The sequence below is a fragment of the Apium graveolens genome, chromosome 5 (genome assembly GCF_009905375.1).
Source record: "Apium graveolens cultivar Ventura chromosome 5, ASM990537v1, whole genome shotgun sequence".
Lineage (NCBI taxonomy): Eukaryota > Viridiplantae > Streptophyta > Magnoliopsida > Apiales > Apiaceae > Apium > Apium graveolens.
This window is the reverse complement of record NC_133651.1, coordinates 285,378,500-285,393,772: the sequence shown is the minus strand read 5'-3', so window position 1 is coordinate 285,393,772 and position 15,273 is coordinate 285,378,500. Positions and strand designations below refer to the sequence as shown.

At 34.6% G+C, this 15,273-nt stretch overlaps 1 protein-coding gene across 15 annotated transcripts; it reads right to left on the bottom strand.

Annotated features, from left to right (window-relative positions):
- Nucleotides 1-6,163: 6,163 nt before the first annotated feature.
- LOC141659092 (protein MEI2-like 4) lies at nucleotides 6,164-15,070 on the bottom strand. Of its 15 annotated transcripts, none has more exons than XM_074465832.1 (18): nucleotides 14,684-15,070; nucleotides 14,514-14,571; nucleotides 14,311-14,384; nucleotides 13,618-13,673; nucleotides 13,437-13,482; nucleotides 12,763-12,840; nucleotides 12,604-12,687; nucleotides 11,991-12,379; nucleotides 11,725-11,883; nucleotides 10,627-10,743; nucleotides 10,403-10,542; nucleotides 9,988-10,079; nucleotides 9,636-9,905; nucleotides 8,682-9,321; nucleotides 7,363-7,447; nucleotides 7,181-7,249; nucleotides 6,899-7,078; nucleotides 6,164-6,789 (listed from the first exon to the last, which is right to left on the bottom strand). In XM_074465832.1, exons 4-18 carry the CDS (start codon nucleotides 13,663-13,665, stop codon nucleotides 6,631-6,633), a joined length of 2,556 nt encoding a protein of 851 aa, XP_074321933.1. In that variant the 5' UTR covers nucleotides 13,666-13,673; nucleotides 14,311-14,384; nucleotides 14,514-14,571; nucleotides 14,684-15,070; the 3' UTR covers nucleotides 6,164-6,630. The 15 variants fall into 15 exon arrangements, with proteins under 15 accessions (XP_074321933.1, XP_074321935.1, XP_074321934.1 ...); XM_074465834.1 differs by having other exon boundaries at nucleotides 14,311-14,380; XM_074465833.1 differs by having other exon boundaries at nucleotides 14,527-14,571.
- Between the last annotated feature and the right edge of the window lie 203 nt (nucleotides 15,071-15,273).

The following is a 15,273-nucleotide window of genomic DNA, read 5'->3' as shown; positions in this document are numbered from 1 at the left end:
TTTTATAAGATTTATCGAGCCTGGAAAATAATTTAAAATAATATTTTAAAGCTCGAAACTATTTTTCAGAAATTTTTAAATCAATTTTAAATAATTAAATCTAATTAAATAATCAATTAAAATTAATTAATAACTAATTAAATTAATTAATCAATTAATATTTAAATTAATTGACTAATTAAATAATTAATTATCAACTAAAATTAATTAATTAAATTATTTGGATTTATTTTTGAATTAAAATAAATTTTCAAATTAAAATTAAAAATAATGATTTTTAAAATAAAATGAATTTTCAGAATAAAAGAAACTGAATTTTGATTTATTTTAAAACAAAAATCTGCATAACAGATTTCAGACTATTGAATTGGGAGAAATAGAATCAAATGTGGGTCGAAATCGGGTCAGGCAACCGGGTTATCGGGTCGCCAAGAACACGAAGAACTCACCGGAAAAAGTGCAGAATCCGGCGAGTTACTTCGGTTCCGACGAGCTCCGACGAAGGCGTAAACGATGCCCTTCGACCCCGATTCTGACACCAACAACGCAAACACATACACAACATTACGAATTAAGCAACGACTGTGCTAACCAACCATTCGAACATCAAAACCGGCCACCACTCCATTAAACCCGGCGACCTCAAGCTCCAAGTCCGGTGAAACAGCGAATCTGAGCAATTCTTAACCAAAAATCACACTTCCAATGCCAAAACGAAGCTTAAGACATGTATAATCAGTTCATATCATCAAAATAATCCAAAAATCATCCAATAAGAAACCCCTAATTTTCGAATAAAAACCCTAAAATCGAATTTTGAAAATTACTAATCGTTTGAATGATTTGATGGCTTAAACAGAAAGAACATGAAAATATGAACGTTTTGGTTACTCATACTTCAAATTCTGAAGTCTGCATCACCCTCAAATTTGGGTTTGATTCTCAGAAATCTTCAAGAACACCAAGAACACATATTCAAATAATTTCCAGAAAATTCAAACCTTAATTTCTATATGATACTGAACTCTATTTTGGAAGTATAATATACCAAATTGACCAGAAAAACATGCTCTACAACATGGAATCATCAAATCATATCAACAACCTCAAGAACAAATTTTCATAATTTAATTATTAAATAATTCGAATATAAATAAATAAATAAGAAAATTAACATGATTTCTGGACAAAAACTGATGATTGATTCAGAAAGAAGATTTCGAGAGCTTCGTTTTGATATGCTGCAAGCCCGAATCGGAGTTCGATAACGCCTTCGTTCGTGTGTTTGATTCTCGGGAACGTATCGGTTTTCTCGGGTTTTTCTCTGTATTTACGGTGTTTTAACTGGTTGCAAATGAATAAACGGAATAAACGAAATAAGAAATAGGCTATTTATATTTATGGAATATTAGATCGTTCTGGATCGTTTTGGATCATTTTGGATCATTAAATTAGTTGCTTAGCCGCTAAGTAACTGCAATAACGATCCGATTCAATACCAAAATTGGATAATTATCAAAACCGAGCTTTTTATAAAATATTATATACGAGAATAACGTAAAAATATCCCGTCTTTCGAGAATACGGGTTTTATTGATTACCGAAATAACTATCGTATCGAAAATATTGCGCCGGGCCGCGCACGGGTCAAACCGTAATCCGAATCGAAAAAGTCAAAACACGGAAAATGTCCGGAATTACCAGATTAGGTTAGGAAGGAGTTTTCGGAAAAGTTTCGGGGATTGAAGTCGGATGATTCCCGGCTTTATAAAATAATTTTGGTAATTATTCATAAAATAATTAATAATTCATAAATTAATATAAAATCATCTAACAGTCCAAAAATTACCAGAAAAATATCACAATTATCTATATTTTATTCTGAACATATAAAAATTCAAATACACAAATAATATCACATCTAAACACCCAAACATCAATTCCACTTATCAGATAATTCACGAAAATTCACATAAAATCACATAAATAATTCCAAATAATTATAATAATAATATTGAAAATATGGGATATTACAATGGCCTTAAACGCAGGGATCCTTGTTCTACCCATGATGACATTATAAATAGAGGATGGCTTAATAACCTGAAAGTTTAACACCTGCGTGGCCTCTCTGGGCTCTTTGCCAATAGTTACGGGATGTTGTGTTGCCCCTTCAACTTTGCATTCCACATGGTTAAACCCGTAGATGGGTGCATCAGATGAAGTTAGTTGAAAATCATTGTAGCTCATCCTTATGAATGTGTCATGGAACAAAATATCCACAGAAACTCCACTGTCCACTAGGACCCTCATAACAGGACAATTTTCAATTATTGGGGAGATAATCGGAGGATCGTCCTGAGGAAATTTCAAACCTTCAAGATCTGGGTCACCGTATTCAAACATCATCTCCGACTTAGAACGCTTAGACGGTTCTCCGACTATGCTCATCACCTCTCTCGCATAAGATTTTTGAGAGTTACTTGTAGTCCCAATTGCAGCAGGACCTCCTGAGATCATGTTGATTACTTCCCCTCAGGGCTGTGGGTTGCGATCTCTGTCATTACCTCTTCGATCATCATCTCTTTGATCATTGTCTCTTTTTTGGCCTCCAGCCTCTTCACCCTTGGTGAAACGTCCGAACTTTCCTCTTCGGATCAAATACTCAATCTCATCCTTGAGTTGCCTACAGTCATCAGTATCATGACCAACATCTTTGTGGTACCTGCAGTATCGACTCTTGTCTCTTTTCCCGGGGTCTCCCCTTAGTGGCTTCGGCAATTTGAACTCTTTGTCATTTTCAATTTCCATACGGATCTGGCTCCTTGGAGCGTTTAACCTTGCATATTCAGTGAACCTTGGTTGATGATTCTTCTTAGAAGAGGAGTCAAAGCCTTTGTCGGTTCGAGGATACTTGTATTTGGATCTGTCTTTCGCTTCTTGTTGCTAGTGGGATCATTACTCACCGCTATCTTCCTCATACTTTCCTCCACCTTGACGTACTTCCCAGCCCTATCCTGAAGCTGCAGCATACTTTCGGGAGGGTGTTTTTCCATGGACATCTTAAAGAATCGGGGACCTTCTAAGCTTCCTTCGTGAATCGGTTCAGGTAGTCCCTAAGAGACTTTTTATCTCCTTGAATTATGCCCATGAGAGAAGCCGAACTCTTCTCGTGTACTCTGCCGCTGATTAATTGCTTTATAAAAGCCTGGCTCAAATCTTTGAAAGATCCAATCAAGTTTGGGGGCAGACGGCTATACCACCTTAGAGAACATCCTGACATTGTTAGTAGGGTCGCCAATACCATCATAAGCTTTGATGGTGGTCATCTTGAAATTTATTGATATGCGGGCATTCATTATATCTTTAGAGAATGGCGGGTTCAGATCATCAGGAAAGGTCTGTGCTGGGCTTTAGGACAAGAAGTCCCAGTGTTATTATTGTGTCTTTAAGATGTATTTTCAATCCATATCAATTTTAGTACTCAAGTATTTCTTATTGTGTATGGTATTTGTTTTTATCTATATATAGTTTTTCATTTAAAAATAAAAATAATGATTTATTGGAATGAGTATCGACCAAAAACTGGTGAGACCAATTAGTATAATTCAAAATATATAAATAATTTATTTTATTATTTATATATATAATTATTTTTTTGAATATTATCTATACGACATCCGTCAGCACAACTTAATTACTAGTTATCTATACTAAACTATAATAACCGGAATGAGTTATAATTTGATATGTCCTTTTTTTGGTTGGTGTGGTCATACTTAATCATGATCGTCAATTTTTTAATCAAATAATCAGGACCGTTAGATCTAAATACCAAAAGAATATACACAACTCAAATTTCTAGGTTCAAATCTTGACAACAATAAATATTTATTATTATTATATATCTATAATAAACTATATTAATTAGAATGAGGTATAATTTGGTCTGCCATTTTCTTGATTGGTTTGGTTACCGTTAATCATAGTCGTCATATTTTTTTAATAAAATAATCATGATCGTTAGAATACAAAAGAATATACACAACTCAAATTTCTAGGTTTGGATCCCGACAACAACAAATATTTATATTATTATTTATACATGATTAGTCAAGTTCTCAAATTCGAATTTCGCAAACAATAAACATTTTTATTTATAAACATAATAATAAAGTTAATGGTTCAAATCGCATTAATAATATACAATTTAATATTAACTAATATATAATTACAATTATTAATAATATAAAATATAAAATCTATAAAAATATTAATGAAGACTCGTACATCGCACGGGTTGTAAAACTAGTATGATTAATTTCTCAACCGTGTTTGCACCTATTAACTCTTAGATAAAAATGACATCCTTTGGTGAGTAATATGAGTATGCAATGTATTTTTAATAATAAAATTATATATATTATTTAAATTCTATAATTACAAAAATACTCCATTAACTCTTATTCCTACTTTTTACACCACCATCTACCTCAAAGTTTTTAAGTGAAATATTGTATATGTTTAGAACCATTATCTCCACATTATCTCGACATCAAAGACGAATTCGATCCAATGCTTTATTTATGTTTTAGTTGATCCTAACTGAACATTAGAATCTCAAATTCTTTGATTTGATGCTTCACTCGGCAATCTCCACTCAACGACGACGATTCAAACTCTCCAATAATGATTTTAGGCAGACAATGGCGGTTCCAGGAACTACAGATGAAGGACAAATCTCATGATTACATCAGCTCGTCCAAACGGTGGCAACTCGGTGACGACTCAGTGTTTCAACTCGGCGGGTCAAGCGAATTTTTGAGTTTGGGATGATTGTTATTTTTTTTTGTAAGAATATCTATAGGCAAATGATCAAATAGAAATCAAAATTAAAATAAAAATTAGAAAATAATCTAAACAATTAGATCAATCTAATCTAATGGTTCCTAAAAGTACAACACACGACTAATTTGCACCATCCCGCACATAATCTCAGTTTTCCCCTCCGTTTTTAATTTGATTTTTTCCGTCAAATGATAAGTTTTTTTTTTAAATCCGACTTCAGTGTATTTTTCTAAATCTCCCAACGATCAATTTTCATACCATATGTGCTATATTTCGACATAATTGACAATTTTTTTTATTTTAGTTTCTAGTTTTCATTATAAATGAGTTTATATTGGAGTAGCCCTGAGTTTATATATATATATAGGGGATTGATCAAATACAAACTAAAATTAAAATAGAAACTAGGAACCAATCTAAGCCATTATATCTACCTAATCTAATGGGCCCCCTAAATCACCCCACCCAACTATTCTGCACCCTCCCACACCCAATTTCAGCTTTTCCCCTCCGTTTTTAATTTGATTTTTCACGTCAAACTATAAGTTTTTTTTAAAAATCTGATTTTACTATATTTTTCTACATCTCTCAGCGATCGATTTGCATATCATATATGTTATATTTCGAATTAATTTTTTTTAAAAAATTATTTGGTTTCCAGTTTCTATTCAAAATTGGATTCTATTGGAGTAGCCTATATATATATATATATATATAGGGGAATGATCAAATATAAATTAAAATTAAAATAGAAATTAGGAACTAATCTAAGTCATTAGATCTACCTAATCTAATGATCCCCCTAAATCATCCCACCCAACTACTATGCACTCTCCCACACCCAATTTCAGCTTTTTTCCTCCGTTTTTAATTTGATTTTTCCCATCAAACCGTAATTTTTTTTAAAATCCGATTTCACTGTATTTTTCTACATCTCTCAATGATCGATTTGCATACCATATGTCTTATATTTCGAATTAGTTTTTTTTAAAAAAATTATTTGGTTTCCGGTTTCTATTTTAAATTGATTTTTATTCGAGTAGCCCATATATGTATATATATAATGCTTTGCTGCCCTAAGCCGCCGTGGGTCTTCACGGAAACGGATTTCCTTCTCTTCGCAAGGGCATGGTCCTCGTACATTTTACTTCTTTCACGTTTAGAAATTTTTAGAATTTTTTGTAGTATAGAAATGTTATTGATTGTATATGTTTAGAAAGTTGTGCGGTATTTTGTAGTTTTTTCACGTTTAAAATTGAGAAGGGGGGCAAATCTTTCAAGAAGAAACGTTCAAAACAAGTTATGGTCGGTTTCATGAAATTAAAATTTCTCCTTTTATTTGAGAACAAAATCCAGCGAAATGGAGTGATCTCTTAGCAAAAAGAAATCAGAAAAAACAAACAAGAAAAAGGAAGAACCATCTATAAAAAGATGAACAAATGCCGGGAAAAGGAACAGGGGGAGAGGAGCAGAAGAAGCCTCTTGGTCCATACTGTAAAAGCTTTTGTACAATATACCACTTCAAGACTGTCCTCATGCTGGTTCCATAATTCCTCCAAGAGTGTCCAAAATTTGGAGCCCCCGGCCTCGCGACTTCTTTTCACTGGTGTTTTCCCAATGCCATTACTTTTCGTCAAGCATTCTCCAAAAGACTTTCCAGAAGCATCAAAACTGGATTTAATAATCACTTCCCTAATGTACACTTTTTTTACGGAAAGATCTTTGTTTGTATCAGTTGGTCAAATTCTGAAAAGGTTAGTTCCCACTTTTGAGTGGCTTTGCTTAATCTGCATCTCTTGATGAACGTGAAGAAGAGTCCCCACTTAAATATTCCTCTTCAGTACTTGTGTATGCTGAGCTTTCTGACTGATTCTTATCATTCATGCCAGTTCGGTTTTTCGTGGATTTGCAACGAACATGTACGCCCATAGGAAATGGCACCTGAAGCCATAGAAAAGGGAACGGACGGGAATGAGTATTATTATATCACTAATTTGGACACATGACAACTATGGAAGTATACAATCATGAAGTTCACTGATTGTCATACCTGATCACCTGCATTGGGTCCTTCTGTTTTAAACAGAATCGGACGGCAGCGCTTATCCTCATTCATCAAGCTTGAATTCTGAAAGTGGGCGATAAGGGAAGCTTTTCCCTGTATGCGCGCATAAGCTAGTGATGCTACCTTTTCACTATTGAATTTTTCCCATTTCTTCCCATTAAATGCCTGACAGTATCATATATTCTTTATAGAATTTTCCCTTAAACATATTTTTAGTTATGTATCAGACGGAAAAATATCCCATGCAATAACATGAGTTGTTCAAACCTGAAAGAATGGTATTATCAAGGAAGGATCAGTCATGTTTATAAATGCATAACCCACATTGCATTTATTCTGCAACAGAAGTGAAGCAAAACAGTTAGGATACCACCATCTTACAATTGCCCTTGCTCAACAACTTCAAACTGAACTACAAGTGACCGCACTGATAATGAGAACACACTTGCCTTAAAATCAATGGGCAAGTAGATAAAATCATAAGTCCCTCGATGACGCTCATCTATTGCAGCCAAGAGCATTTTTGAAGTATATCTACAATTAACATCATGTCATAAGAGATGTCCAAAATAGTGCACAGCAGAGAACATAAAGAGACAAAAGACGGAAAATAAGAAAAATAATAATCAAAAAGCTCTCAGTTGAATTAATAACAGTACAGATGCAGTTGAAAATAGGAAAGTTCCACCACATTAGCAGTGTTAAATATTACTACTTTGTTGGACATTTTATACTGCTTGATTTCCAAGTGATAAACCAATTTGATTTCACTTGGTCTAGACAGCGTGATAGACACTCACCAATCATCATTAGACTCTTAAAATTCATCCTCATTCGCTCCAGGTTGCTTTTTAGATGGGATTACCCAAGTGAGCTTTGCCCAAATCCCAGATAATTAACTAGTACAATGTTACATTTAAGGTAATTGGACATACAAATTTAGCAAATTGTTCATATTATTTGTCATAAAAGAAATGTGGTTGAAGTACTTAGAGCATCTCCAATGTTAAAATGTAAAATGGTTGGCTATAATGATTAGCTATCATCGATTTTTAGAATTTTAGTCATGGGATTTGAATTATACTTCAATGGTATTATCTATATTTTCATTATGTAAAATTATACGTAAGGGTATTATGGTTGTACAAATATAGTCTACTAAAAGTGATTGTCTATATTTTTTGCTAAGGGGTTACAAGACTGGAGTGCAATTTTTTTTACATATTTTCTAAAATTACCACATATATCATACCTAGATGACACCTAGATTATTTAGCTATGGATTTTTTAGTCTTGGAGATGCTCTTAGATTGCAATAATGTCAAAGTAGCAATAGATTTTCCTTTAAAATTTTAGTATCTTTATGTTATGGGGGTAACTTTTAAGAATCAAGACATCTTCAAACAATATCCCAGATTATCCCTAAACATGAAACACAATAAGAAATTAACAATAGATAATATCACTGACATTAACATATCTATCAACTATCAAGCGTAATAACAAATGACATGACTATGTCTGCAAGGTTTTACTAAAAACTAAAGACATAAAACGCATTAAGCATAATGCTAAACTATGTCTCCGTAGAGGTAGTAATAAAAGCATTAAGGATAAAGAAAAAGCCTAAATGTGGGGGGAGAAGCATTCAAATTAATCTGTGAACCATTATTAGCTTGTTTTTGATCCCTAACGATCTTGTCTTCGAATTAGAATCACTGCATTCGATAACTGAAGGAATAACAATTGATATATGATATATACTTACTTATTGGGAATGTTCTTTATCATGAGTGTTGTCCGCTTGTCTTCACCGCGGATTATGCGGTCAATGTCAAGCTCGAACTGTTTCTTGTTGTCAGCCTGACTGGAACGTCCTTCATTTCGGTGGCCCTTCAATCGTTCACGAGAAGAATCAAATGGGCTCATCCTAGGATACATTTGACTGCTGCTGGGATACATGATAGAGTTCTGAGGTGATTGCAGTACTTTTGAAGCAATTGACAGGTTCAAACAATTTCCACCAAAACTGGGAAAGATGTTTGGAGAAATAATTTCTAAAGGATGCAGTGAGTTGCTAGTCATTCTCATATTTCCAACGGATCCTTGTTGAAAAGATGAAGCATCAGGGGATTCCCCTGCATAGACATGCCTTATGTCCCAAAGAGAAGGATCAACAGATGGAGCCGATCCCGCCTGATGGCTATTTATGGGTAAATTTGTACTCAACATATGATACGGTGGTCTATGAACTGTATGCAGTCTTTGCAAGTGCTGAGGAGAACAAATCCCATTAACATATGATGGTGAATTCGACCACGTCATCCCCTGAGGCTTAGGTGAACTATTCCACATATAATGAGGTGGTGCAGGAGGGGCATAACTTTCATTTCCAGTAGATAAAAAAGCTGAGAATGAAAACACAAATGGGTGAGATCAGAATATCAATACGAAGTGTATTTGGTCGCAATAATTTCTCTATAAGCTGTGTAATTCTTTTCGTATTAGTATATTGTTAAACAAGTCGATGGACAGCAAACTTTACATACATGACACCTCTAAATATCTTTGCTAACAACCTTTATTCAGTCTGACACTAAAACTTGTTTTGCCACTTCACGAATCTACAAATATTCTTGATTTCCCAGTGTTTCTGACTATTTAGCACTAACATTTAAAGCCGTTGATCCTGCAGAATTGTAGGGAGTGAAAGTGAACTTACCAGAATCATCATGATAGTCTGGAAGTGAATATGGATGGAAATTTAGTGCACTGGGAATTTCCATGCTTTTTTTGTTTAACAAGTGACCAGATTCAGGAATGCTGGACTGATGTATGACAGAGGATAAGTTACTTGGAACACTACATAATATCCCATTTTGAAATGCGATATCTTGATATTGACCAAACGGGGCTCCCTTTGAATAGTCAGCATCCAGTACATCGCTGTTCTCCATACTAAATGATGTTACTTGCCCATGTGAAGCTGGTCCTGTAAACAATCACTGGATGTTGTAACACAGTTTTTGATTTGGTCGACGAAGAGAAAGTATACAATATGAAAGCAATCATACCACCAAATCCTGTAGTGAAATTATGGGAACTACTTTGTTGCAGATATGGACTGAATTCATCTTGCCTGAGCTCAGGAAATGACTGCATAAAACTGGAAACAAATGCATGGTAATGAAAAAAGGAAACCAGAAATGGAAAAGTAAGAAGAGAAATAATTCAGATGAAGGGAAAGAAAGATGAAACGAAAATGTCCATATGGTCAAGGAAAGGACACTTGGACTTATCTGCAAGGCTTAGCCTAGCGCATACCCCTCTCTTCTTGATAGTAAGAGCTCGACATTCAAGTATTTGTAACCATGTATTTTAAATTTTTAAGACATATAGAACTGACTTTTGGTTTTAGATGTTCTAGTCTGATTTCTTTCAAGTGCGGGACAAAGAAATATTGAACAATTTTATACTGTACACTCTTACCTTGTATTACCATCAGGATGTCTTAGATCAAGCTTCCCTGCCAATTGACTCCTGTTTAATGCACGAAGAGCAGCCTCAGCAGATCTAAAATCATAGAATTCTATCAATTTGTGATGAGACCTATATGGAACATCACGAATCTGCAATCCAGAAGCAATTGGTCAATTTCCTAAAATGCTAAATACATTTTTTTAAAGTCTAATATAGAGTTTTTAATATATTACCTCCTTGATGTCTCCATACACACCAAATAGTTGCCGGAATTCATCATTTGTCACAGCAAAATCAAGCTTAGAAACTTCAAGAGTACCTTGGTTGCAATCTTTCTCTGAAGGGTTGTCCTAATAAATGGAGAACCAATGAGACATAATTGCGCACAACTGACCGAATCAGCCTCTTGTCTTACAAACATTTACAAACCATGCCAGCATTTAAGTACAGAAATTGTCAAAAGTGTTGTCAGGGAAATTTTACAGGCCACCTTTAGGTGCAAAGATATGTCGGACAAGGAATCAAATTCTTTAGGAAGCCAGGCGGGGGTGACTAATGGTTTCTTTTTCAGCAAAGCAGACTATTTAATATCTGTCTGCTGAGCCAACCAATTAAACTGTTCTTTAATTGAACATTAAAAAGAAATTACAGATGCAGATTTCATGTTTATTAAGTAGACAAATTCAAAATTTTCTGAAAGTATATACAACCAAGTTGACTTGTTTAAAATGGGCTACTAACTTGAAACAATAAGTTCAGCTGATAGTCTTAAGATAGCAAATAATGTGATAGTCGGACAGAATGGCCATTTTAAGCACTTTAATTTGTTTCGTATGCTGGTAATGAAAATCTAGCAACTGGACGCAGATGCTTGCAAATAGTGTAGACCAAATCATCTGGAGAAACCATTAATATTCTCCTTGATTTTCTTACACCAAAATTTATTATGTTTGAAAAGACGGAAATCCATCTGTCCCAGTCTTAGTAAGCCTTTGGTGCTTCAGATTAGAAAAAAAATAAAAAAAGGTAGAGGTTGTTTGTTTAAATTTATCATGCAGTTTTGGCTTACAGTTGTTATAATGAAACTCTGAAAAAAGATAAACTTGAATTATATAAATGTCTACAGCCTACACTCTGTTTAGTTGTTTGTGGCCTAACTGATTTGATTGTACCAAATAAAACTTTGAAATTGTGCAGGGGGAAAGGTAGGGGACTTGGAGGTAGCACATACTAAAATTTAAAATTTAGTAGGGGATTTGGAAGTAGCAAATACTAAAAAATTAACATTTAAAGTTTGCAAAGTGGGGCGAAACTTAAGTAGCAAAACATACCTTTGGAATCGAGAAATGTATGTCAAGCTTTCTATGCTTTAGTAACTTGTTTTGAAGTGCTTTCATGGCATTTTGGGCTGCTCTTAGATCATAATATGATATCATAACGAAGCCTCGATGCTTGCAAGCTGTATAGAGAGTGCGGATGTCTCCGTATTGCTATAAATGAGTTTAAAAAAACAGATCAGGTGAAACCTCATCAAGACCACAATTTACAACTAACTATTACACTATTTAAGAAATTAAAGTCACCAAAAGCAACTTACAGCAAAAATAGCTTGCAATTCAATATCTTCAATATTGCTATTTATATTCCTCACAAAAAGTGTTCTAGATGGGTGTTCCCCAGCGATTGAACCATTTGATCCCCCCAACCTGCCAGTTGATCTGTCCAAACTTATTTTTTCTTCTCCCAAGTCAAACCCTCCAACACTGCTAAAAAAGTCCAAATCTTCTATATTATTCCCATTAGTAGGTCGAGTGTGATAGTCAAAACCATCAGTCACCCCCAGAAGCAAGTCCTCGTCACTAGGAAGAAGATCTCCAATAGTTTGGGCCTCAATTTCTTCTAGTGATTCAAGTGGTTCCTCTTCGTCATAGTTGGAAGTAGAAGAAAAGAAGCGGCCATTATGAGCATCACTGGGTGACAATGTCACTGCATCAATTACCAGAGATGTAAGAATCTGAGAAATAACTATTGTGCAGTAGGAGAAGATAAACCAGTTGTTCAGTATCTCACTGCACCTAAACATCAAGAGCTACATATTGACTGAAGATCCATGATTGTGATGGTAGAAAGAATGATTAACAGAGATGACACAAGACATATAAGTATACGAACAAATGTAGGTAAGCATTGATCTAGTTACTGAAACTCACTCTTCTGACTCAATAGCTCCGAAAAAGGGCTTGAAAAGAAGCCATTCTCGTAACAAGGACCCACCATATTAGTTTTCTTCCCGTCTGTTAGATATGAGACTAGATTAGTACTTAATTAGATATCAATGCATATACCCAAAGAAGAATACATAAACATACGATTGTCCAGTGGTGATGAACCAAGAAGATTGCTATCTGCTGTATGCAGCATTCCTTCTCCTTTTAAGCCTGGCGAAACTAAAATTTAGTAGCAATAACAACAGTCAATAATAACAAATGCTAAAACTTACATTTGCACTGGAAATAGGTACTAATAACGCAGGTACCGTGTGCTTTGTATCAGCGGTAACCAAACCATTACAGCCAAATCTAATCAAAGGTTATGCAACATTGATTTGTGGATCTTTATTCTATAAAAATGTTCGAATATACCACTAGACTATGTGTACAGCCCGTAATGACTTTGGATATTTAACCAAAGTGGACAGTCATTACTTCAAAGAAAAACCTGCCTTGTAAGCACTCATCAATTTGAATTAATAATATAATTAAACAACACCTACAACCCATACCTCTCTTCTGCTTGTGAGAGAAACACCTTAATACAACTCTAACTCTTCTAAAAAATTGAATTAGTAAAAACTTCCAACATTTTTTGACACACTCGGAGTATTAATCAATGCATAACGGGATTATATAAATTTCTTGCTGCCATCAGTCAGATCCAAAATTCAAGCATGTTATACATGGATTTTTACAGACACCAAGTTTTGATAGAATATAGATATTAAGAACGGAGTTGTTATTGCTTAACGAGTGATATCAAAACACACCGTGGTTTTCAGGCATGCTTTCTGTCTTCCAGAATCCAACTTGTCTCTGCCAAGGGCAGAAAGAGAAGAGATGAGCTACCACGGGAATCAATGCATTATTTAGAGGGGGGAGGTATAATACCAAAATGACGTATGAACTTCACAATCCTATCTAAATGTGATGAATATAATAATAGAATACCTCAGAAAAATATGACGACGGAGACAAGGCATGTACCTCAGATGGCATTGTGGATCCTAAATTCAGTGACAAAGAAAGAACTTGAGCTTCGTGTGTGGCTCCCGCCAATAAATTAATGCATACAAAAGCCAATTTAATGGATGAAAATTTCAGCAAGCAAGAAACAGTTGGATGGGAGTGAAATGTACTAGGTTATTTAACAAGTAGGAAATCGGAAATAAAACTTAAGCTGGAAAACTAAAATCTAATTCAAGATCTCATTGAATTATTAGGTAACAAGAAACAATTTAAGAGTAAATAATAGGTAAATTTTGATATGTACAGTTCACATGTATAAAAGCATAATACAGTACTAATTTAGTGATACGCAACACAGAAGTAGTTAAATAACGATTCAAACAATGACTGAACTAAGTAGAAATAGTAGTCATAATTCACATTCCTTGGACAACAATTAATTATGAGGAAAAAAAGTCAAAATGGATGTGAAACACTTTGGTGGAGTGGATCCAGATCGGTTAGGAGTGAAGAAAAGACGAAAGTTCAATGTAACAGTAGGCAGTTGTTTGAATGCATAAAATATGTCTTCTACATACAGAGAAGGAGACTAAATGAATACAACATGTAGGGTGAGATGCAAGGAATCAATCAATATGAAATCGAAGGCACGGAATATAAGCATGCTGCACGTACCTTAAGAAAAGTCGACAACAAACTAAGAAAAAGCTTGAAAACAAAATCGAGAAGCTGGCTGGCTGGCTGGCTAGCTGACAGGAAGAATGAGGAGAATGTATGTTAATGTGAATGTATATAAATGGCAAGGAGCTGAGAAAGGGAAGAATTAAAGCAACGGGGGTGGGGGAGGAAATGACAAGGGAAGAAAAGGAATGGATTACGGTAAAAGCCTGCCTTTCTGTGCCGTGCAAGAACCTCCAAATTCTAATTCCTTCCTTCCTGAATTATTATTTTATTCATTCATTCATTCATTTCTTCTTCTTATTATTATTATTACTATCACTATTATGACGTTGAAATGATGAAAATATAATGACGACCATGATGATACCTTCTGTTGTTTCTTCTTATTCTTGTTCTTCTGATTCTTCTATTTCTTCTTACTCTTTCGTTTCTTCCCACATTGCACGTTAACCACCCTCTCTTCTTTCTTCACCCTCCTCTTTGCATACTATTCAATTATTGTTATATAAAAAATATTGCTTTTATAAACACTTTGATTCACAATGTATATAATTATAATAATAATAATGTTGATGATTAATCTCAATTATTATTACTAGCCTCTGTCTGTCTGTCTTCTCTCTTCTCCCTCCTTCGTGCAATCGGAGTTCTCGGCAACCGAAGACGGATTCCCTGTCGTGGAGATTCCGAACCTTCGCCCGCTTCCTCCAACACGGAAATGGAAAGAGAGAGAGAGACGAGAGAGAGATGCAGAGAAAAGATAAACAGAGGAGAAAACAAAAAGAAGAATAAGAGAAGAGGGAATAAGGGAGGAATATTGCAAGAAAACAGATAAAATTTCTGTTATTTGTCCTAAATTTAGAAAATACAGAGCATGTGTCTGGTTTCTATAATGGTCGGTGGATAGAGACCACTTATAACCAACAAATTTCGAAGGAAAAAATGAATGACTGGGAT